Genomic DNA, 25,285 nt, shown 5'->3' with positions numbered 1-25,285 from the left:
GCTCCATATGTTAATCTAACCCCTCTTGAAGCTGTCTGTGTTTTTAGCTATCACCCCTTCCTATGGCAGTGAATTCCAATTAATCTTTGGGTGAAGAAGTATTTCCTTTTAACTGTTTTTTGGGTGCCCCTGTTTATCTATTTCATTCCGTACCCATGAGTTCTTGTATCATGAAAAAGGGAGAAGAGTACTTCTTTCTCTATCTTCTCTGTCCCATGCATAATTTTATAAACTTGTATCATGTTACCCCTCAATCATTGTTTCTCCAAGCTAAAGACCCCTGACCTCTTTAACCTTTCTTCATAGGGAAGGTGTTCCATCCTATTAATCATTTTAGTTGCCCTTTTCTGTACCTTTTCCAATGCTATATCTTTTTCAAGATGCAGTGTCAAGAACTGTACAGAGTATTTCAATGTGGCCATACCACAGATTTAACAGGGGCATTATGATGCAGGCTGATTTGTTTTCAATCCCATTCCTAATAATCCCCAGCATAGCATTTGCCTTTTTAGATTCAGTTATACACTGATTTAACATCTTCAGTCAATTATCTACCATGATTATGTGAATTAGGCAGCTGATTAGAAGGAGGGCAAGAAGGATGTACTGGGAGGGGGTGAGTATTTGTGTAGTTCCTGCATTGTGCAAGGGGTTAAACTAGATGGCCCTGGAGGTCCCCTCCAACTCTATGATTGGCCCCAGGATCTTTCTCCTGGTCAGTTACTGTTAGTTCAGACCCCATCAATGTATGTATATAGTTAGATTTTTTTTACTCCAGTGTGCATTACTTTGTACTTACCCATGCTGAACCTCATTTGCCATTCTCCTGAGCCTCAACAGATCCCTCTGGAGCTCCTCGCAGTCCTCCCTGGTTGGTTCTCACCACCCTGAACATTTTACTGTCATCCACAAATTTAGCTACTTCACTGCTTACTCCCAACTCCAAATCATTAATGAACTCTTGGATGTATGCCATCTGGGCCTGGTGATTTGTCAGTTTTTAATTATGTCCAGCAGTCATAGGACCTCCTCTCTTGTCACTTCAATTTAACTCAGGTCTTTTGACACCCCTCCTGAAATCAGCAGTTCTAGAGTGGGCAAGCACTTCCCATCTTGCACAGTGAAGACAAAAGCAAAAAATACATTCAGCTCCTCTGCAATTTCCCTATCAGCTTTTAGTAATGCTTTCACCCCTTGGTTATCCAAGGGCTTCACTGCCTCCCTGGCTGGTTTTCTGCTTCTAATGAATTTGAAGAAATTTTTATGGTTGGTCTTTTCTTTTCTTTTTTTGTAATGTGTTCCTCATAGTCCCCTTTTGCCTGTCTCATCACCAATCTGCATGTTATTTGTTTCCAGTTTGATTTGGGAAACCCATCCATCTCTACCTGATCTGCTTGCTGGGTGGCATTGTCCCTGCTTCCTGGCACAATGAGGTGGGTGGAGACAGTAGAGTTCCCAACCTCCAGGTGGGGTGGGGTGGGGCTCACAGTTCTGGATAGCAATTGATATCCAAACTACACAGATCACTTCCTTTGTAGGAAAATTTTTGGAGGATGGAGTCTATGACATCACATCCTTTTTATTTACCTAACTTGGACTATATTTACACCACTTAAAGGAATCCTCATCTTTTACTGCTTCTGTTACTTTGTTCATTAACCATGCTGGCCTTTTTTATTCCTATATGTACCTTTCCTGACGTGGTATACATTGTATCTTAGCTTCCAGTATTGTAGTTTTAAATAGTGTCCAAGCCTCCTGAAAGGATTTGAGCCTCCTTACATTTCCTACTTCACTTGCCCCCTCATTTGAGAGCAGTTATCCCCTATAAAGTTAAATGTGGCTGTGCTGGTCTTTTGGGATAACTCCCTATTTATATAAATGCTTAATAGCATTATGGTCACTAAACCCAGTGGCTATCACATTTATATTTCTCACCAGGTCCTGAGCATTACTTAGGAACAAGTCCCGGATTTCCTTCCCCTGGTAGGTTCTGTGACCATCTACTCCATGACACAGTCATTGAGAGTATCTAGAAATCCAATCTCTTTCTCCTGACTTGAACATGTATTGACACAATCAAAGTGTGGGTAGTTAAAATCACCTATTATGACACAGTTATTTCATCCAGCTGCTTTCCTTAATTCTGTTGCTATTTTTAAAACATCCCCTAATCTTTAATCTGGTGGGTGATAACAAACTCCCAGAGTTAAGCTTCCTTTTGGGCCCACTATTTCTACAGCAAATGTATTTCTCTTAGATTCTCAGTTTTACTGGAATGTATACCTTCTCTGACTTATAGAGCTACTCCACCTCCAACTAGGGTTGCCAAGTCCAACTCAGGAAATACCTGTGGGCTTTGGAGGTGGAGCCAGAAAACTTTTCCATTCCCTAAAAATAAATAAATTAAAAATACAGCAGTGCAGTTTGCCTGAATACAGTCTTTATTTCCTCATGTATTTATTTGTTTATTTTTGCCTTCAAAGGATTCCCCAGCAGCTGCCCTTTCACTAAATGAAAGTAAAATTTGTCATACCCTCATAAGTCCCTTGCCAGGCTTTGGTAGCATTTCCAAGCATGGCTTTATTAAGGGACACACACTCACTCACAAAGCAGCCAAAATAAACACAAACAGTTTGCAAGCCCACACTTTTGTGATCTCACTGGGCCAATTTACAAGAGTTGTTAAATGTAACAATCTGCTGTATTTCAATCAACTTCTTCAGAATAACACAGGGAAATGAAAGTAAGGAACAAAGCAGTCTAGGGGATGGAGTTTTCCTCCATCCCATAATCAGGTTCTTTGCTATTCATTTTCCTATACAAACAATTTCTGAAATGAATGCAAAACAGAGGGACTCTGCTCTCTTCCTTTCTCACATGCTTCACAGACTTCACAGAGAAGAGCCACATGGCTCTGCCTGCTCGCCCCTGTCCCCATGTAGCTTTCCTCCTGCTGAGATTTAAAGGCATACACATGTTCCCAAACACAGTTTGCAAGCTTCTTCTAAACCGGCAGAGATTTAAAGGCACATAATGGTTGTTGTGGTGGGGCTTCCCCTGCTGGCCAGCTGGCTGGCAGCAGTGAGGAGCCTGCAAAATCAGGGGTTCCCTGGGGACTGACAAGCCTACTTCCCATCCTTCCTTCCCATCCTTTCCATATAATGTATATCCTGGAATCACTGTATCCCACTGATTATTTTCATCCCACCAAGTTTCTGCAATACCCACAATTACTATGTTCTCCTTTGACACTATTCCCCCCATATTCTCCAAAGGCCCGTAACCTTCTTCCGATGTCTCTTGACTTTACCAGGCAGCCAATATTGTTTGTCTGTTGTCACCCTCTCAGTGGCCAACCCTAATCCACTTCCCTCTAGAACAGTAACAGCTCTTACTGATGAGCCATCCCAAAACAGAGACATTTCATCTCCTGTCAGCTTTCCCCCAGGATTTAGTTCAAAAACAGTTCTGCCACCTTTTTTATTTTAAGGCAAACAGCCTGTGCCTTCTTGGGACAAGTGAAAATATGTTTTGTACAAGTCCTGCATGTTCCAAAAAGTGTTCCAGTGCCTAACATATTTTTAAAGCCTTCCTCCCTACACCATTGTCTCATCTATGCACGGAGACTCCTAATTTGTGCCTGCCTGGTTGGCCCCGGACATGGAACAGGCAGCACTTCTAAGAAGGCAACTCGGAGGTCTTGGCCTTCAGTCTCCTGCCTTGCAGTCTAAATTTTTTCTCCAGGACCACACAACTACATTTCCCCACATTGTTGGTGGCAACATGTACTGTGATCACTGACTCCTCCCCAGTACTGCCTACCAGCCTATCCAGACTATGTGTCATGCCTGCTAACTTTGCAGCAGGCAGGCAAGTCACCATGAGGTCAGTGCATGTCTATCTACATGCCTAAGGATCAAATCACTAAGAGCCCCCCCTCTCTCCCTCCTTGCCCAGGGATGGTTACTTGGTACAAAAGTATACCTGTTGACCAACTATAGAAGGGGTACCTTCTGAAGGAACATTCCCCCTTTCTTCAGCCCAGTGCCCTGTTTCCCCTTGACCCTTGTGCTCCCTGACAATGGTAGAGCTGCCATTCTTAGACTGAAACACATCTATCAATGTCATGAGAATCTTATCTGTGTGCTTAAATGACTGTCTCTGCTTCTCCAGGTCATCCACCTTGGCCCAAAGGGTGCAAATCCATTCCCTAAAAATCAGGAGCTCCTTGCACTGAGTACACATCCATGACTTCTGACCAGTTGGCAGATAGTCATACATGTTGCAATCAGTTCAATATACTGGATAGCCCCCAACCCCCTGCTGGCATTCTACCTTCATAATGGTTTTGTTTTTCAATCCCTTTTTAATAAATGTTCTGTTTATGTAAATCTGTTTATGCAAAGTATGCTTACCCTATTAGGGATGTAGAGAGACTAGTGCCCTGGCTTCCTTACCCCGCTTCTGAAATCACATGTCTGCTAAACTCACCTGTTTATTCCCTTGTTCCAGATGCTTTGTCACTGGAACTGGGACACTTTGTCACTGGAGCAAGGCCTGCTACTTCACTTTACATGTACTGTGTGTACAACTTCAATTCACATGTACAACCTAAGTTCTAGTTCCTTATTTTTAATCTTTTCCTTTACATCCCCTTGAAGCACATGTGGAGATATAATAGGAAATCTCTTGAGAGCAGTAAGGGAAAGGATTTCAATAAGTGTTCTTCAAATGCTATGTCAAGGAACAGGTGCAATCTCATGTTTTGAAGAAGCCTAGAGCTGATCCCGAAACACTGTGAAATCTCTCTCAGAGCACAAGGAATCTTCTTACTAGGGCTTTGAGATATCACCATGTTGTTTGTTTCATTTCTTTTGAAAAAATGGGGAGGATCACAAAAGGGTCTTTGCAGGATTTGTCACTGTGTTGTTTCAAAAGTGCAATAGAATCAGAGAGGAAGTGGCTCATCCAAGAAGAGAGGTGGTAGCTACAAGTCCTGATGTGGTTTCTTTGTCCTTTCTTCCCCCACCCCCCCCCCCCCACAATAGCACAGGGAACATCAATAGGCATCTGTCCTTCCTATATGTTTGAAAAGTACAGGTAATATGGGAGATGGGAACATGCTCAAAACCAAGCTTTCTACAGTGCTGTGTCCAAGTTTTGTAAGCTTTGTCACAGCCTTCATTTTCCATAGGCTGGCAGACAAACAATAAGAGACACTGAAAGGCCTGCTGACTATTTCCATTCCACCAAGGCTTTGCTCTTGGCCCATGTAGCCTTGTATGGGTTCTGCCACACTGTGGCTACCTACAAACAAATAGTAGCAAGAAATAGCACCAGGAACAACCTTACTAGGATAGATCCAAGTGGGCAGTCGTGTTGGTCTGAAGCAGTTGAACAAACCAGGAGTCAAGTTGCACCTTTAAGACCAACAAAGTTTTATTCAGAACGTATGCTTTCGCGTGCTAAAAGCACACTTCTTCAGATGAGGGAATCGTCTGAAGAAGTGTGCATTTAGCACATGAAAGCGTATGTTCTGAATAAAACTTCATTGGTCTTAAAGGTGCAACCTTACTAGGATTTGGTCTATGGGGTCTTTTGTCAGCTGTGCCTTATGCAGGGTAATTGTATGAATGCTTAGTCTCAAGCACCGCTGGCTCTCTTCAGAGAAGTAAATAGTTTTAACCAAAAACAAGACACTGTGATGTTGCCTGCCTTTTAAAATGACTACCCTGCCTTGTAGTGTTGACAGTACACCACTGTGCTTTCTAAATCTGAAGGGATGTTTCCATTTCATATCAAATATTAGTCTGGAGGGAAGCTTGAAACTGTCAAAATAAATAATTAGGTTATTAATATTTCTACTTCTTTTAAAATCAAAGCATAAGCTGTCTTTCACTGAAATGAATCATATTATGTCAGTTGTGGGAGAGAAAAGTTATGTGTTGTTGTTTTAAAAAATCATATTGAGGGAACTGAATTGGTAGCTCAGGCTTCTGTATGTTATGTTATTTTTTGGCCTGGAGTGATTCTACTGCCAATATAAAGGTGCCACATTGGGGAAATTACAGTGAGTTCAAAGTAATGGTGTTTCAATTCATGGTGGTCAAGTTTCACCTTCAGCTCCCTTGGTGCCACAGCCTTTAACCTCTTGCAGCATCTACCAGTGGTGACGTGATGGTGACAGAATATTCTGGTAGTTATTGAATGGCTGCTGAGGTCCATGGCATTCTGTCTTTTGCAGTGAAAAGTAATGGGGGTGAGATTCTCTTCTCCCCCACATGGCAGGTTTCTTGGAAGGATAGATCACTGATTAAAATTATAATTCCTTCTGTTTGTCTCTAAAGGGTGAAATGATACTCGCTGTTATTGCAAAGCCATGATTGATTTTAAAAGATTTGTACGTATAGTGGTGCTAGGATTGCTTAAAGACCCTCTCATAGGCTTCAGTATGAACTGGGCCCAGGTATTATAGAAAGATGTCTAATAGAGATAATAGGTTGCTTTGCCTTTCTTGCTTTCTTTTCAACTGTCAGGGGGGGAAATGAAGATTTTTCCAAAGCTATCTCAGGTAATTCACATTTGAGAATAGCAATTTTCAAAATAAGAATATTGTAGCACAAGTTCAAGCCCTCTGCCAACTACAGTTTAGCATCTTCCAGAAATATGCAATTTTGCAAAGGCCTTCTGTCTCCTAATGTATTTTCAGTATGGATCTTTCTGCTGGAAAATGTATAGCATATATACCTTTTTTTTAAAAAAATCCATCAGTTGCCTCACTAAAGCAGGCAGTATGTCTAAAAAGGCAAAAGGATGGGATTGTCCATAAAATGCTTGCATCATCCTGTTAGACAGCTTTTGTTTTCCATCTGTATCTTTTCATAACTGCAGTATAGCAGAGCTTACCAAGCCTACATTAAACCAGGAAAAACAGACAGCCCCCTCAAGTGCATTTCCTGCTTAGAGACACAGAGCAGATGTATCACAGAGCCTACCCCAGTTTCCTTCTCTCTTGCTTATAGCACAGAGTGCACTTTTCCAGCAGACTTTTCTCCTTCAGAATAAGAAAACTACTCCCAACGTTCTTTCCTGCTTATTATCCAGCCTAAAGGTGGAATACTCTGTAACAACATCGTCTTTTTAGTGCATAAGTGTCCTTTGTTTCCCCCAGGAAAGATGTATGTTTATTTTTAAAATGAAAATTTGGACTGAGTTTAATTTAGCACACGAGATGTGTATCAAATAACAAAACCTGTTTTTTGAACCACCATTCTTATGTTATAAGCTATATGTTAAAGTTAAGGAATTCCAAATGTGCAACTATCCTTACAAATGCATTCCTGCATTTATACTGCCAATGCTGTATAAGGGTAGATTTATACATATACATTTACCTTAGTGGACTCTATAGGCTTTTTTGCACCAGAATATTCCTCACCTGGCATGCAGGAGCACATTGAAATAAGCTGTTTTCAGAAATATGTACTACTGGAAAGCAGCCACAAAATTGCTGTTTGGTAGCATATTATTGGTAACCTTCCCCCCCAAAAAAAATAAATGCAAAGGAAAGGCCAAAGCTGTCCAACACATATAATAGGAACATAGAATGTGAGAAGTATGAGTCAAAGTGAACAGAAAATTATAAAACAAAAAATGGAACATTTAAACATTGCAGTCCTGGGAGTGAGTGAATGGAAGTGTACTGGATTAGAATATTTTCATTTACTTTCATTTTTCATTTTTATTTACTCCAGAAATGACAAGCAGAAGAAAGGGACTTGTTCTAATAGTGAGGTGAGATATAGCACAAGCAGTCAAGGCTATAACGCAAGGTCTAATTGAATAATATCAATCAGACTTCAAGGAAGTCTATCAACATAATCATTATTTAAGCTTATGCCCCACCTACAGATGACCAGGAAGAAACTGATCACACACCTAACAAGATATGCTGATAACCATAAGTGACACAAATACAAAAGTGGAAAACAAAGTTTATTCAAATATTGTCGGTAAATTTGGGCTAGTAGCACAAAATGAAGCAGGAGAGTGACTAATAGAATTCTGTAAGACAAGTTGTTCATTTTACTTGATCAAACAAATTATTGTATGGGTAGTTATCACTAGAAGGCCAATACTGAAATCAAATAGATTAAAAAGTCAGAAGAAGAAGAAGGAAAAGCTCTAGTCCCTCTGCTAAAACAAGTACAGGAGCTGATTGTGGTACAGACCATGAATTGTTAATATAAAAAATTACAATAAAGCTGAAGAGAAACACCAAAACATTAATGGTACCAAAATACAACCTAAACAAAACTCTTGAAGAGTTTTAAGGCCATGTAACAGATTTGCATTACTAAGTTCAAATGAATGTGAACTGGAAGAACTATGGGTTGAAACCAGAGAACTTATGAAGGAAGAATGTGCAAAGACTATTCCTGTAGCCAAAAGAAATGAAAAGCCTTAAAATTATTTAAATCCCTTAAAATTACTAAAGAGCAATGAGAAGCAAAAGTAAAAGGTGACAAAAACAGAATCAAAAGCCTAAATACAGTGTTCAGAAACTCACATAAAAAGACAATTGGAATCATTATAACAACTAGTATAAAAAAGTAGAACAACAAAAAAGGAACAACATGAGATCTCTTCCACAAGATCCAAGAAATCAAAAGGAAATATAAAAGCATGGTTAAGCATGCTGAAAGATCAAGACAGAAATATTAAGCAAATAGACAAAATAAAGTAAAATGAGAACAATACACTGAAGAGCTATACAGAAGAAATTAAGGGACGACAGATTCCTTCAAAGAAGAATAATCTGCAGTTTTAAAAAGTGAAGTGAAAGCTGCACTGAAAGCAGTTGGGAGAAACAAATCCAGAAATGGATGGGATTTCAATAGAGCTATTTCAAAACAAAAACAGAGTCCATCAAAATCTTGACAAGAATATGATAACAAATATGGAAAATAAAACAATTGCCTGTAGGCTGGAAACAATCTTTATTCTAATTTTTAAAGAGGAGATATCAAAGACTGCAGCAGCTATTGGACCATTACATTAATGCCTCACACAAAGAAAGCAATGCTGAAAATTTTACAACACAGACTATTACCATATGGAATGAGAAACACCAGATGTTCAAGCTGGATTTTTTAAAAAGAAAGGAAGAGGAACTGGATTTTTAAAAGAAGAAGAAGATGAGGAGGAACTAGAGATCACATAGCCTCAGTCAATAGAAGGAACAGAAGTTTGGCTCAGTAGCTCTGCTATATGATTGTGAGAGCCTGGCAAAGCAAGTTATTCCTCCCCCCTTCCTCCCCAAGGGAGGAGCCTCAGCCAATGGAGAAAACAGAGGTTTTGCTCTGTAGCTCCTGTGCAATTGAGCAAGCCTGGCAAAGCAAGCTGTTATGCAGAAGGAAGCAAGAGAGAGGGAGAAGGAAGCAGATGACAGCCAGTTGCTCGGGGGCCTTATAGGAGACCTCCAGGGACCTGATTCAGCCCCCAAACTGCATGTTTGACACCCCTGTGTTAAAGGTTTCCTATTCCTTGGCTGCATCATCAACCAAAAGAGAGACTGCAACCAAGAAATCAGAAGGAGACTGAGACTAGTAAGGGCAGCCATGAAGGATCCTCACTAGAAAAGATCCTCACTTGTAAGGATGTGTTGCCAGAGACCAAGATCAAGATAATTCATACTATGTTATTCCCCATTACTGTATTTGTGTGTGGAAGTAGGACAATGAAGAAAACAGACAGGAAGCAAGTTTACTGATTTGAAATGTGGTGTTGGAGGACAGTCTTATGGATATTGTGTATAATAAAAAAAGACAAATAAATAGGTTCTGTATCAAATCAAGCCTGAATTCTCACTAGAAGTTAAGATGACTGAACTGAGGCTATTGTGCTTTGGTCACATTATAAGAAGACAACACTCACTGGAAAATACAATAATTATTTAAATGCAGACAGTAAAAGGAAATGCCTAACATGTGATAAGAGCATAAGAACATAAGAGAAGCCATGTTGGATCAGGCCAACGGCCCATCCAGTCCAACACTCTGTGTCACACAGTGGCAAAAAATTTTATATATACACATACACTGTGGCTAATAGCCACTGATGGACCTGTGCTCCATATTTTTATCTAAACCCCTCTTGAAAGTGGCTATACTTGTGGCCGCCACCACCTCCTGTGGCAGTGAATTCCACATGTTAATCACCCTTTGGGTGAAGAAGTACTTCCTTTTATCCGTTTTAACCTGTCTGCTCAGCAATTTCATCGAATGCCCACGAGTTCTTGTATTGTGAGAAAGGGAGAAAAGTACTTCTTTCTCTACTTTCTCCTTCCCATGCATTATCTTGTAAACCTCTATCATGTCACCCCGCAGTCAACGTTTCTCCAAGCTAAAGAGTCCCAAGCGTTTCAACCTTTCTTCATAGGGAAAGTGCTCCAGCCCTTTAATCATTCTAGTTGCCCTTCTCTGGACTTTCTCCAATGCTATAATTGATGAATTGGCTTAGTAAGGGAAGACACAGCCCTCAGTTTTCAAGACCTGAGCAAGGCTGTTAAAGACATGATGTTTTGGAGGTTATTAATTCATAGGGTCACCATAAGTCAGAAATGATTCTGTCAGCACTTAACAAAACACATACACAATCCATGATACTCCATTGAAGCAGGGCCAGTATCCCAGGACTCCAGTGATCCCACTCACGCCAGCTGATCATAAGCTGCCTCAGGCAGAAATCAGAGAGGGATGCTAGTCTATGCTATATCAGCATGTGAAGTTAGTAAAAAACAGGACAAACCCACAGAATTGTTCTATTTTGTGTTTCATAAGCAAGTATGAACTAAATCTGATTTACTGAAATGTGGCAGGCATCGTCTAGTCTTCAAGTTTACAAGGATTGTTCCTGACTACTACAGGAGACCACCTGGTGCTCATGTGAGTGAGCACTCATGTACAGCCTGCACATGGGCAAACAACCAGTCTTAGGAAAGGAGGCAGGGATATAATGTTACCCCACTCTTGTGATTTATTCTAGACAAAAAATTGACACCTGAGAGCAGGAGTCCCCATCGTGCCATCTGTGGGCACCATGGTGCTCACTAATTCTTTTCCTGGTACCAGCCAAGTATTTTTAGAAACTGGGAGGGGCTTTTACCCAGCAGAGCTTCTGATTGGCCACTGGGTTTAATTGGCTGTGCAGTCTTTTTAAAAGTTGCTTTGGCAGCAGCTGCCACCACATCACAAATATCTTCACTGCGTGACTGAAAATAAGATTTGTGTATGCAAGACAGTGTTTTTAAACAATATGTTCATTTCCAGAAGGCATTCTGTTAAAGTTTCTGATTTAAATGATGAAGAGTTACTATTTGAGCTACATATCACCTTACTCCTTGATGTTTTGTGGTTGGCTCTGCCTTTTGTGGCAGCTATTTTGTAGCTGCAGCCACCACTTCCTGTCAGATTTCCAAAGGTGCCCACAGGTTCAAAATGGTTGGGATCCCTGCATGAGTGGTTTTTTCCCAATAAGGTGTTATGGTTTAATCACAAGGTATGTTACTTTGATAGTGAACTCTAAGATGTTCGTACAATCTCAATTTTTCTGACATGCACATAAAATAAAAAGTAAACCAATAAGTAGTGAAACTTGGTTCTAAGATAGGTATCCTAAAATGGTGATGTTTAAGTCATTGTGCATTCAATTATTGCTTCTGAATATAATTTTTATTTGACTTGGTATTTCTTACCTGTCTTGCTTTGTTTTGATTTAGGTGATTATCCTGCTCCCAGAGCTGTTCTTACAGGTCATGATCATGAAGTTGTCTGTGTATCAGTTTGTGCTGAGCTGGGACTTGTCATAAGTGGTGCTAAAGGTCAGATGTCATTTAAACTCTTTAAAAATTGAAATTCTTCTTCATTGATTGTTGCCTCAGTGCAAGTATAATTTCATAATTAATTATTATTTTAACTTCTGGATCGTTCACAGTAACTTGAATATCATATAAATTAACAATTGTCTCTCACCCGTGCTCAGGCTGCCATTGCCTGATGGTGTAGCATGTATTTAAAAATTCTAACCTCGAAATTCAGTAACAAAATGTATGTGAATAGTTTAGCCTGTGTGAGGCAGGCTAAACTGTGTGAGAACCTGTATTTTGAGACCAGGTGAAAACATGAGCATGGCTTGAGAACTAAGAAACAGTTTTACTTTGGTTGCCAAATCTGGGTTGGGAAATTCCTGGAGATTTTGAGGTAACACCTGAGGGAAAAAGGACCTCAATGGGGTATCCACTCTCCAAAGCGGCTATTTTCCAGAAGAACTGAGCAGTGTCATCTGGAGATCCATTGTCATTCCAGGAAATCTCCAGGTCCACTTTGAGGCTGACAGTAGTAATCCTAGTAGCAGTCCAGTTTAAATGGGAGACTGCAAGTGTAAAATGTCACAGGTAAATGTTTTTGCCTTGCAGAGTCACCCTGAGCCTGCTTCGGCAGGGAGGGCAGGATATAAATTAAAATTATTATTATTATTATTATTATTATTATTATTATTATTATTATTATTATTATTATTATTATTATTATTATTAAATTGGGGCCAGGATTCAGGAATTCAACATGTGCTTATAATATGCCGAGATGTTCAACCAGTGATCTCTGGCTTACTAGAGTAACAAGATCACTTTAAACATTTAGAAAACTGAATAGCTTAACAGATACAAATACACACTCAGCAATGTTCTGTTTTTCGCTTTACTGAGGTTTTAGATAAGAGACATTGTCATCCCACAAAACTTTTCAGTGCTGCTGTGATACCATTATATGCCATTTCCACACACAGTCTAAATGCTTATCATGAATTATATTCATCTCTGTGATAGACTGTATTATTTGTGCAATGTACAGAAGGACCTTGTCTGGTGCACACAATTACTGGAGATTTGCTAAGAGCACTTGAAGGAACAGAAAACTGTTTGTATCCTCGCTTGATTTCCGTATCTAGTGAAGGCCACTGTATCATCTACTATGAACGAGGCAGGTTCAGCAATTTCAGCATTAATGGCAAACTCCTGGCTCAGATGGAGATCAATGACTCAACCAGGGTAAATATTTATTCTTGTAACTGAAAGGAGCACTTCATCGGTATTGATTGAGGAAGTTGCACATTAAAAGAATAACTGAAAAAGTCATATTGGCATTGGAAACTTCTCCATTTCAAGTTAGACTGGAACCCTAGATTTAAAAAAAAAAACAATGATAACAGACTGCTTAATTTACAATGATTGCTGTGATACATGTTTTAGGCTTAAAGGTTTTTGAGTGTGTATGCCTTAAAAGCTTACATGACCTGACATCCGTCCTCTGTTGATTAGGAGCCAGGTCATGAATCCAAGCCCAGGGGAGTCAGATCCATCAGTTGCACCTCAAGCAGCGAAAAGGATGCCCAGCTTTGAGGCGTCGGTGATGTCACCAACCATTGCAGGGCAAAACATGAAATGATATATGCTGGCATCAAGTGAAATGTTCTCCTTTGCTCCTGGTTCTTTCCTTTTTCTTATAAGATAGACATTAATTACACATTTTGGGCTACCTGTCAAGTTTTATTAATTTCTTTTTGAAATACGATTGAACATAGAAGAACTCCACATAAAACCTTTTTTTCCTGATGTCCTGTAATTTCCCAGCTATTAACTGTAGTGTATGCCTTTAACTCTGCTGTAGGCAATTCTCCTGAGCAGTGATGGGCAGAACCTGGTGACAGGTGGTGATAATGGAGTAGTAGAAGTATGGCAAGCTTGTGACTTCAAGCAACTCTATATTTACCCTGGCTGTGATGCTGGCATTAGAGCAATGGACCTGTCCCATGATCAGAGGTAAGCTGCAACTCAGAAAGCAGGGAGTCTAGAGCCCAGTACAGCCTTACATGTAACACCCACATGGGTGTGAGCATGCTGGCCCTACCTCCTGCCTCTCTGTTCTTTTTCCTCATTATCTGAAGGGTGCAACCGTGCAAAGGAAGTAGAAGAAGATATTGGATTTATACCCCGCCTACACTCTGAATTTCAGAGTGGCTTACAATCTCCTTAACCTTCCCTCCCCCCCCCCACTCCGCACCACAACAGACACCCTGTGATGTAGGTGGGGCTGAGAGAGCTCTCACAGAAGCTGCCCTTTAAGGACAGCTCTGAGATAGCCATGCCTGACCCAAGGTGCAACTGCAAGTGGAGGAGTGGGGAATCAAACCCAATTCTCCCAGATAAGAGTCCATGCACTTAACCACTACAACCACTACACCAAACTGGCTTTTTGAGACAAAAAAATAAATATAAACAACATTAATATAGCTGTTTGAAAGATATAGAAAAAAGGGAAGAGACCCAAATACATCAACCAGTAAAACCAAGTTAGTATAATAGCCATCCCCTCCCTGTGATCAGTGACACTGCTTTGCAAACACTACTTGTCATGAGGTTGGAGAGGTCATTCAGCCACTTCTGCCACACAGCTTCCCCTGCAGACAATCAGATGGAGGCACTGGGCAGGGTCATCAAGGCTGTCCCTGCCACTAGGCCATCTAGGTGATTGCCTAGGGCACCAGCCTCCTGGGGGTGCTGATTTGGGCACACACCCCACATGTGACTTTATCAGCGCTGGGGATGCCAGAAGTTAGCCTTACCTAGGGTGCCAAACAGCCCTGGGGATCATTGTGTTCACAGCCATTCTCTCTCCTCTCCACTGAACATGCAGGCTGTCATCTGTGTCATTCATTGGCCTCCCAGTTGAAATATGTAATAAATATGTAATATCCCAATTTACAAAAAGGGGAGGTTGGAGTTACCAGAAAATTTCTGCCCCATTAGTTTATTATCTATAGCGGGCAAATTGTATGCCAAACATTTAGAACTCTGATTAACTGACTGGATGTGCCTAGGCAACATTATAGGTCCTGAACAAATTGGCTATGGACCATTGCTGCACTCTGGCCTTCCTTGCTGAAAAATATATGCATACCGGGACAAAAAAATTATATGCTTTCATCGACTTGAAGGGCACATTTGATTCAATAGATAGAGTCCAACTATGGATTAAGATAGGTTACCTGGGAATGGACCCTCGTTTGCTGTTTCTCTTGAGGAAACTTTGTTCTAATACTTTTTGCCAAGTGAAATTTTCTTCTAGTGGTGACCTGACTAGCAAAATCTCAGTGTTAAAGGGGGTTAAACAAGGTTGCGTTCTGGCCTCGCATTTTTTAAATTTATTTTTAACTGACCTGGTACAATTTTTGAACCCTATTAATGGTCATCCGCCTAAACTAGCAGGCTGAGCGGTCCCCTTATTACTTTATGCCGATGATACTACCATTCTCTCTTGCACAAGTGTGGGCCTGCAAAGGTATTTGAATGCCTTCTATGACTAATGTAATTGTAATTCACTCTCTATCAATTATGCCAAATCTAAAGTAGTTGTCTTTTCAAATTGCTGGCGCCCACAGAGATGGTTTATTGGCAACTCAACAATTGAGCAAACAAAATTTTTTAAATACTTGGGGATCACTTTTAACCACAAGTTAAGCTGGGTCTCACATCGTAACAACATCGTCAACTTGGTTAAATGTTCAGTTGCTCAAATTAAATAATTTTTCTTTTCAAGGGGCAACCAATTAGTTCCGGCAGCAATTAAGGTGTTCAAAGCTAAAACACTAGCCCAAATTCTCTATGGTATCTCCATATGGATCTTGGCATTTACCAGGAAAGTGGAGGGCATTCAAGCCTCATTTTTAGACAGATTCTTGGTATGCCAAATTGTGTGTCCTACTTTGATCTCTGCTCTGAAGTGGGTCAGTCTTTAAACACTGGATTGCAGTGTTTAAATTCTGGCCCAAAATTCACTTTAGAACAGATCCTAACAGTCTTCTTGATTGTATGAAAAGAGACCCATATATTTCATCCTGGTCAGCAGTTCTTATGTTCAAACTTAACCAGTTGGGGATAGAGGTTGATGATTTTTTTTTACTTCCGATGAGTCATATATCTTCAGATGTATTAAATTGAGATTGTTGAAGTTGGAGGAAATGAAACAACGTCCAACAGACCCTTATATTTGCTCCCCAGCTTCCTTAGGTCTTTATGCTTTCTGCAGCAAAATGCCCCATTATCTATCAGACTTAACCATTCCAAGTCATCACAGGGCATTTATGTTGGCTAGACTAAATGAGTTTCCTTCCAAAGTTTTACAAGGAACAGACTCTGTTCCTGTGGAGCGAATATTCCCAACTCAATTCAGCATATATTGCTTGATCGTTCCTTTTATCGTAATTTCCGTAAAGATTTATTTTGCAAGCTGTCTTTCTCCCCAGATTTGTCTATTCTGCCACCCTGTTATTATTTACTGAGCAATACTGGGGAAGCTAGCGAGGCTGTGGCAAATTTTTTGGCTGACATCCTTAAATTTAAATCTGACCATGTATGAATGCATCTGTAAACTCAGTTTCGTTTTGATTTTATCTCCAATGTTTAAATTTTTATATTCTGTGTATTTTTATTCGCAACTGTTACGCCATTAAAGGTTTGGTATGGTATGGTAATAACTTTCCATTATTTGGGCAGTTATCTGTATGTTGTTATTTTGTTACACAAGACTTCTCACACTGCATGCTGAATTGAGAAAATAATTATTTACACATTTGTTTATTTAAATAGTCTACCATTCAGTATTTTGAGACTTAAGATAAACATAAACAACATTCATATAGTAAATACAAATACAGTAAAACCCAATTGGTACAAAAACCATTAACAGTTTGACTAAGTAAACAAATCTTGTCTATATAATTAAGGCAGGCCAGTATGTTATAAAGAATGTTGGACTAAGATATGGGAAACCCAGATTTGAATCCCTGTTCTACCATGGAAGCTTGCTGGGTGACATTGGGTCAGTCAACACAAACTCAGCCTAATCTATTTTACAGAGTTGTCTGAGAATAAAACAAATGTGGTACCTATGGACATTTCCATGATGCCCATCCTAGCACCTGCCAAGGGTTTTTGTGTGGCCAGATAGGGCTTTCAGTTGGCCTTTGGAGATATGATTGCCAGTGCAGAGTTTTTTTAAATGCTGCTTTGGCAACAGCTGCCAACACACAAGGATATTTCAGTTCAATTCACAAAAATCAATTGTGAAGGTAAGCTGCAATAGCCATTTTGTGGCTGACTCCTCCTCTTGCAGCCTCCTCTAATATTTTGTGGTAGCCATTTTGTGGCTGTGCCCACCATGCTGTGTCAGAATTTCAAACGTGCTTGCAGGTTCAAAAAGTTTGGGACCCTTGCCCTGTGGGTCTTGATTGTGAGGAAAGGTAGGGTATAAAGTAAGTAAATAATAATAAGTCTTTAAAGCTAGGCAGAAAGGCTGAAGTCTCACATCTTTAGTAAATTTTAGTAAACAACTGGTTCCTCAATTCAGGCCCTCTACTGAGAAATCATTCTCTGTAACTGTTCTGGGGCTGCCAAAATATGGAATTATGAGAAGATTATTTTTGCTGGATCTTTCAGGTCCAGTAAGTAAATATGACAGAGGATACTTCATCAAGTAAATCCCCTTCAGAACTAAAATAGAATGTGTTCATGTCAAAAGACTTAGAAGGAAATAACTTTGCTTAAGAGTGCACTGTTAATCTTCTCCACTTTAAGAGACCTAATGAAACAAACAGAAATCAGTTAAATTCTATAAATCCTCACAATCAAGATTAAGGCTAATTCATTGTTGTGGTACTTGTGCAGTCCCACATATGGACTGTGCACGTGCAGGCCTGCCATGGAAAAAATTTTAAACTCCCCCATGCTGTCTTCCACTTTATACAGTGTGACATAGAAGGGGTGAGTGCCTTTCTCACAGTTTTCTCTCTGCCAATGTGGAGAGGTTCCTCTGTCAAACTCCACTTCATCAGTCTCTTACTGCCAACAACAACCTACCTCAAACCTTTGCCTCCTTGGAGTCACATATCCAGAATATGGCCAAAAAAACACCATTCAAAACCTGCAGGTCTTGTGGATCTAAAATTCCCCCCACCAACAGCCAAGACAAATACTTTAAGTGCCTTGGTGAAGCGCATAACATCTCATGCTGCTCTTTTTGCTGCAAATTTACTCCAAAAGCTGGGCATGATAGAGCTTCCCTCCTAAAAGTGCTACTCTGGGGAAAGGTCTGGCACTGCTCACTTGAAAAAACCCTAGTAATACATAACCTTCCTTTGCTGGAAAATGTATCTGAGCTTCCTCAGTTCCTACAGCCCCAAGACCAAACCCAACCACCCCAGGTACAATATAAAAATCAGGAAGGAGTACAGACTCCACTCCCACATTCCCTGAACATAGCTTCTTGGCACTATTTCCCAAGAAAGTGTGTCATCAACACAAACAACTGAACAGACAGCTGAAATCAAAATAATCATCCACCTCCTCCCATCCCCAATCCAAAGACTCTGTTCCACTGAAGTCATCTCTGGAACCAGTTAAGGACGCAACCTTCATTTCAAGAATGTCCTCTCTGTTGGGTTGCTCACCCTTCTCCTCCTGTTCTGTGTCAGAGGGTGAAGTGCAGAATTTGGAACCTCCTATCCCCTATCATCATCCCCCCCCCGGTACAAATCCACCACCCTAGTTGGATCTGATGGATTTGTATTTGATGTCATTCCAATAACTGTACCAAGGACAGCGTAACTACTATGACCTCCATACACTCCTCATGGTTCAGACCAGACAGAGTCAGGGAGTTTCCCTTCAGATTCACAAAAGAACAACCAGCTCTTCAATGATACAACTTTCCCTTATGATCTCACTGCCTTTTAGGACAAAGACTTTGACTACACCTCTGAACTCTAACCCGAGGATGTGAGGCCCAAACCATCTTTATAACCCCCTGGCCAAGACCTTCAGATGTACAGCAAGCAACTGAGTCACATGCCTGAGTCTCTTAAAATCAATGTGTTCTGTGCTCCTCTTAGAGCCATGAATCCAGTCTTTTGAATGATCTATTTATTTATTTCCTTTGATTTATATCCCACTTTTCCTGTAAGTGGGCTCAGGGTGGGTCACAACAATAATTTACAAAACCTCAAACAATTAAAAATAAACATCAACATAAATAAAAACAGAACAGTTTAAAAAGTAGGCATTGTACAGATTACTGTTCAACATGATATACCTTCCCAGTCTTGGATGGCCTCCTGCGAGTCACAACTGGGCTTTAGTTATGCCCAGCATCAGTTTCACCTTCCATTCAATGTATTGAAAGCCAATACAGAATCAAGCAGGAAGGATGCCCCTTCCTTTTTAGCATTTCACTGTGAACTCCTTGGTGGCTGACCACACCCAGGTGAAAGATAAGGGTAGATAACACTCCATACCAATTGACAAGAAGGTCTGTAGCTTAGATATGGTAGGCAGAAAAAATGTATGCCTTCTCCACCCTTGCTTATCAAATTGCCAACTAACAGTGCACAATGGCCTGCTACCAGCTCTACCTGTGGAAAGGCATCATATCTTACCTGGAAATGCTAGCAAAGGACAAGCACAAACTAGTGAAACTCCTAACCCTAGAAACATCTAAAAACTCCAGACATCAAATCTCCTCTGCAAAGCATTCTGCTGACTGTCTAGCCCTTCTCCACAAGATGTTTGGAAGGACTAAAGACCTGCCAATTGAGGACATGGACCTGTTCAGTGCCAATACAGATGAAGTCCTCAATAAAATGACAAAAGATAAAATCACCACCAAGACCTTAGGGATAATTCTCTCCATAGCTTCAACCCAAGACCTAGATCCAACTTCAGGATATACTACTCATCTATCAGAGGAAGAGGGCTTTAGACCCAGTCTTCAAGCGACTTCCAAAAGTCCATATACACCCACGGCCCAACTAACTGTTCAGCAGAGGAAAAGATTCTCTAATCCCAGAGGCAAGGCACCAGTTGCCCAAACCCAACTAACCTTCCCAGCAGGACTTTTGACAATTACAAGCACCCAATTCATTATCCAACAAACAAATCCAATCAGATCACCTGGTGGGACATCACTCAGGACCAATAGGTCATAACCATCATGACAAAGGGCTACATGATAGAGTTTTTCTCTCTTCCAATTTACATTCCCCCCCCCCCCCGCATCATCCAACTTCCAGTCCCTTCCCACAAGCTCTTAGCAGAGATTCACGCCCTGCTTGACAAGACAGCAAGAGCACATGTGCCAGTTAAAGACCAGCTCTTGGGACTCTTCTACAGATACTTTCTGATCAAACCAGGGTTTGGTGGGGGAGACCAACTGTAGACCTGAGAGGCCTAAATAAGTTCCACTTAAGTTGAAAATGTTGTTGATTTCTGATGCCCTCTAAGCTCCACTTACAATGTGGTTCCCACCACTTCCAATACAAGGCCCTTCCCTTTGGGCTAGCCATGGTGCCCAGGGTGTTTACCAAGTTGGTAGCAATGTCAATAGCTAACTAAGAAAGTTGAGATGCAATATATACACAGAATTATATGGTATCCTTCATAGACCACAACAACAGATTCCATTCTAGCCAAGGCCTTCCTCCACTCAAAAAGGGTCTTAACAATCAGACCCTTTATTACCAGAGAATGCATACTTTATTGCCAAATAATGCATTTTCAGTTATAGGGATGCCCTTCCCGAGTTGGGGGCAAGGGATCCCCCTGTTTTTCAGGCTCCTCATCTTATTTTATGTGGCTTTATTTGTACAGCTCAGGGCGGTGAACATTTCAGTAAGTACATTTACAAGAAATCTCTTATATGCATTCCCTCCTCTACCACTTATTCCAAAGGTACTTTACAAAATGAGACAGGAACACACAGTGGCCAAACTGCTAGCATAATTTTGGCTGAGACAAACCTGGTTCCTGTCACTAATGTCCATGTACCATAGCAGGTACATCCTCTTTCCTCAAGAGCACCACGTCCTCCTACAAGGGTCCTTTCACAACCCTAACACTGGCAGTCTCCATTTAGCAGCAGGGCTCATTCAATAAGTAATTGCCAGACAGGTACTACTAAGTGCCAAGTAATAGCAATACACACTAAATGTATAAAATACCTCTTCCAGGCAAGGCAGATAGTATATAAATCCTAAAAATAAAAAATAACATGTAAAGGTATTGCCAAAATGTAGCATAGTAACTGGCCCGAAGATTTTTTTCAAAAAATGTTAACAAAGAATGGTTGCTCTCAATGGATAAGTGTAGCTCCAAATAATAGTTATAAAGTTTTGTTGTCAGTCAGGCCTGCATATATTGAAGAGCCCACACCTATCAGAAATTATAACTTTGTACAAGCATTCCATGAAAAAGATAGATGGCATAGCATGGATGTGCAATTAAGCTATAGTATTATTGAGTATGCCCCCACTATAAACCAGAAGTTATCATTTTTAAAAAATCAATTTTTTCACATATTAACCTATTCTTGGCTATTACTCTATTCAGTGTGTGCCCATCTGTCAACCAAAAGTGAAGGGAATTTAAGGGGGGGATTTCTAGCATTTGACATGTGTTAGTACTGGCCTCGTTTTGCTTTTGTCCACTGACTAGTAAAATTCCCCAACTTTAGTCACTGTTGTCTATCTGGGAATAAGTTTACGTTATTTATTGCTAGATAAAGCAGCAGAATATTCAGTTTTTTCCATATTATGTCTGCTGCCTTTGTCGTGATTTGTAGTTTGGGAGCCTGACAAACTGACTGCTGAAAATCAAACTCATTAACTCAGTATGAATAGACTCTCTCTCTGTCTCTTCCAGGACTCTAATCACAGGCATGGCTTCTGGTAGCATTGTAGCTTTTAATATAGATTTTAATCGGTGGCATTATGAACATCAGAACAGATACTGAACCTGAGTGAAGAACTGAAAGTAGAGGGGAAACTGAGAGCACAAGCGCTACCGAAAAGGCATAATATCTGATGGAAAAACAAGTCTGCATTGACCTCCGTTGTACATTCCATTACACCCAGCAATAGCTGTACATTGTAGTCAGCAACCATTTTACTTTGTGTGTTTTTTCACAACTGAACACCAGCTGCTGCAGAAGCGAGCTTGTATCATGTAAATTATAATGAATTAGAAGATGTTTTGGTAATTATTTCATAAATCTTTGTTTACTGAGAAAAGGTAGTAGTAGAATACGTCACAAGAGACTTTTGAATTTTCTGAAGAACCTTGTGTCTGGTTGTTTTATTGTTTAGGCCATGAACCTAACATCCATTTCCCATTTCCAGCCTCTTTTCAAGCTGAAAAATAATTAAAAGAAAAAACTACGTTTGATACTTTGTACATCAGATGCACATCTTAACTTTGAAGGGATACTTTTGTAAAAGTAAAACCTTGTATAAAGAACAAAAAAAAGTTTCTTAATTTTATTGTGGAGTTACAACTTGCATGTACTTTGAACCTGATGTCTTGATGAAATGGTCACATTCGTTGGTTGAACTGAAGAGCTGCCTAAAGGCACAGCTTGTATTCAAAGGTTGAAATGGGGGGCTGCAAGCCGCAATTTTATCATTGCCACTGAAACATGGTTTGCACTTTTCAATATCAAGTCACCCCTTCTAAGTGGAGTTTTGCTCACAACATGAAGCATTTGGATATAAAGCCATTGTTTGCCATATTTATACTTTATTAGAAAAAGAAAAAGAAAAATCTTCCCTTTTGATTTAATAACGTGATAGACAGGTGGGAGCACAGAAGAAATGTGTGCAACCATGCTTAGTGACTTCCACCAAAGTAAGAGTGCTAGACTTCTAGATTCATCACATTTGGCATACTGTACATTGCAGGGAGAGATCAATTAAGATTTTCTCTTCATTCCCTTGGAAATAAAGCTTGGTTCAAAACAACCTTAGCTTGTTCTTTTAACATTCTTCTGAAAAGTCACACTTTAAGCCACATTCTCAGCTGAAGGCACTTCATGGTTGACAATACTGTAATGCTGACTATCAAGATAATTTGCCGCACATTCTACAGATCAAGTCACACCCAGGGGTATATACACTTTACTTCATGTTTCTTCTTTGTATATTTGGTGACTGTATTGTCATAGATGTACATATTGTGTTGGTAGGGCTATGAGGCATGTAACAGGAATGTAATTTTCTCAGACTTTACACTCACTTGCAGTCATTTATTTAAAAAAAAAAGATAAAACAAGGTAATGGATTCTTTGTACTGGCACTTTGCACCAGAAACATATCATTATTTATTGATGTGATTCTTATTTGTTACCCACCTTGTATTAGTAAGTTTTAGCACTAAATACCTTCTACATTGTTGTTTGTATTTATAAGATTCTGAAATCATGGGGAATCAATGTAATGATTAAGTTATTCATCATCAGTCTGTAAGCAATATCTTGAGTTTGTAGCTTAGAATTGGGAGAATATTGAACATCTGGAAGATAAATTCATTTCATCTCAAGATCATGGTGAAATATTTTGGATATATAAATTCCTTAAGCTATTGTAACCATGTTTTATTGCAAAGATGTAAAATATGCCAGATGTGTGTGAGTTGGAAATCAAAAAGAAAAATAAAATATGCAAAGAATTTATGGATTGCTTCTAAGTTTTATTTAACATTTGACACAAATGTCAGATCGTTAATAGAAAAGGAAATCCTTTTTCACAATGATAAGAATGCAACAGTTAAAGAATATTCTTGAAGTCAATTGGATTGAAGCTATTGTCCAGGTTATTGTCTGTAACACTGGTCGGTACAAAATAGTAAATAAATAATTGACCTATTCAACAACAACAACAATTTATTATGATAATGGATCAGCAGAATGAAGATATATATTAACCAAATAGTACATTATAAGAATGCACATGCACACTCTTCCATTAATATATATTAAAAGCAAATCTGTATCACTGAGTAAATGCAGTACCTTGGTAGACTCTGGCAGCCATATATACTCTGGCAACTCTATCCAAGTTCAGATTCAAGGTCTGCAAGAAGAAAGGAGGCATCGGTGAAATAAATAGATACCTAGTCATTACAGAAAACTCAATGCAACAGCCCATGTCAGGCATTTTGATTTTGCCTCTTGTGCAAGGGCATAAGCACTCCAGAAGTAGCAAGCCACAGTATCTCTTTTATAATAAAGTGGATGGGGGAACATTGAGACAGGCCAGAATTGAAAGCTATCCTGTGTTTGTGAATCACTAAATGAGCTAAATAGTTTCTTCAATAAATTCCAATTTCTTTCTCCTGAAATGATGGTATTTTGCAGCAGAACATAAAATGGTGTAGAAATTTGATGTCCCAAATCCTTTCCTTAATTTCAGATCTAGTTTTGGAATAATTGACATATTCAGGAAATCTAATGTGCCTGGACTAACATTAGTTAAGATTCTTGTTGCTGTGATTTTTCTAAGAAAGTATAATTATCTTTTTAGCTATTGTCATTTCAGTGAGCCCTATAGATAAATTTTGAACTTATTTTAAATATATTTTTCAGGCTATTTACAAGCCATTCAGATATTTCATAAGAATAGTGTTCTTTAAAAACCAATACAAATAACTATTGAAATTGAACTTTGTTTTTTGTCATGTTTTTGGCTAAGTCCTGGGAATGATAAGGAAACAAAGTTTTTGATTTGCAAACAACTTAATTCCAGCCCACAGCAGTAATTTAACAACTCACTGAAGAGAGGGAAAATGTCATCTTTCAGTGTTCAAGATTTCTATAAAAGGAAGTTCATGCACTCCAAAAATACTTTCTGTATTTCATTGACTATAAGCATGCTATGCTGTGTCCTTCATGTGCTGGCCCAAACAACATAGAGATTGATTACCAATATACATAGAAACTGGGCATTAGATTTTATCTGGTCCTGCAACAGCAATAAAAGATCGTAACACTCTGTTTACATCTTAAAGTGTTTGAAACAGTAAAGGTGCATATTCCAGAAAAAGAAGTATACTCACTGTCCTCCTCTACAAGCATTACATGAATGATGTACTGATTCTTAACTTAAAAAAAACCCAGCCCCCTTAAAACCCCACACATAGCACACAAAAGGGGGGGGGGGGCTGATTTTGGAATGCAGGTCATCTGCTGTCTACCACTATTTCTACTCTTAACCACTCCTACTCTGGTATTCCTAATCAAAATTCACCTCCTCCCAGGAAAAAAAATGGAAAACAGCTGCAGTGACTATAGGGAAGGAAGTATAGTTAGACCCAGTTTACCAGAACAGCTGTCGCCAGAACAGT

General features: G+C 39.7%; 1 protein-coding gene across 8 annotated transcripts in view; it reads left to right on the top strand.

Annotated features, from left to right (window-relative positions):
• NBEA (neurobeachin) overlaps positions 1-23,613 on the top strand; it is a 581,951-nt gene extending 558,338 nt beyond the window's left edge. For all 8 annotated transcript variants that reach the window (XM_060234688.1, XM_060234693.1, XM_060234692.1 and 5 more), the window contains 4 exons: positions 11,783-11,884; positions 12,915-13,111; positions 13,731-13,882; positions 21,812-23,613. In XM_060234688.1, coding sequence (XP_060090671.1) covers positions 11,783-11,884; positions 12,915-13,111; positions 13,731-13,882; positions 21,812-21,902 — 542 coding nt within the window. In that variant the 3' untranslated portion in view covers positions 21,903-23,613. The remainder of the gene's footprint in view (positions 1-11,782; positions 11,885-12,914; positions 13,112-13,730; positions 13,883-21,811) is intronic.
• The last annotated feature ends 1,672 nt before the right edge of the window (positions 23,614-25,285 follow it).

This window comes from Heteronotia binoei, chromosome 3 (genome assembly GCF_032191835.1).
Source record: "Heteronotia binoei isolate CCM8104 ecotype False Entrance Well chromosome 3, APGP_CSIRO_Hbin_v1, whole genome shotgun sequence".
In the NCBI taxonomy this organism is placed as follows: Eukaryota; Metazoa; Chordata; class Lepidosauria; order Squamata; family Gekkonidae; genus Heteronotia; species Heteronotia binoei.
Note: the sequence above shows the minus strand (reverse complement) of the source record. Positions and strands in the feature narration are given on the sequence as shown.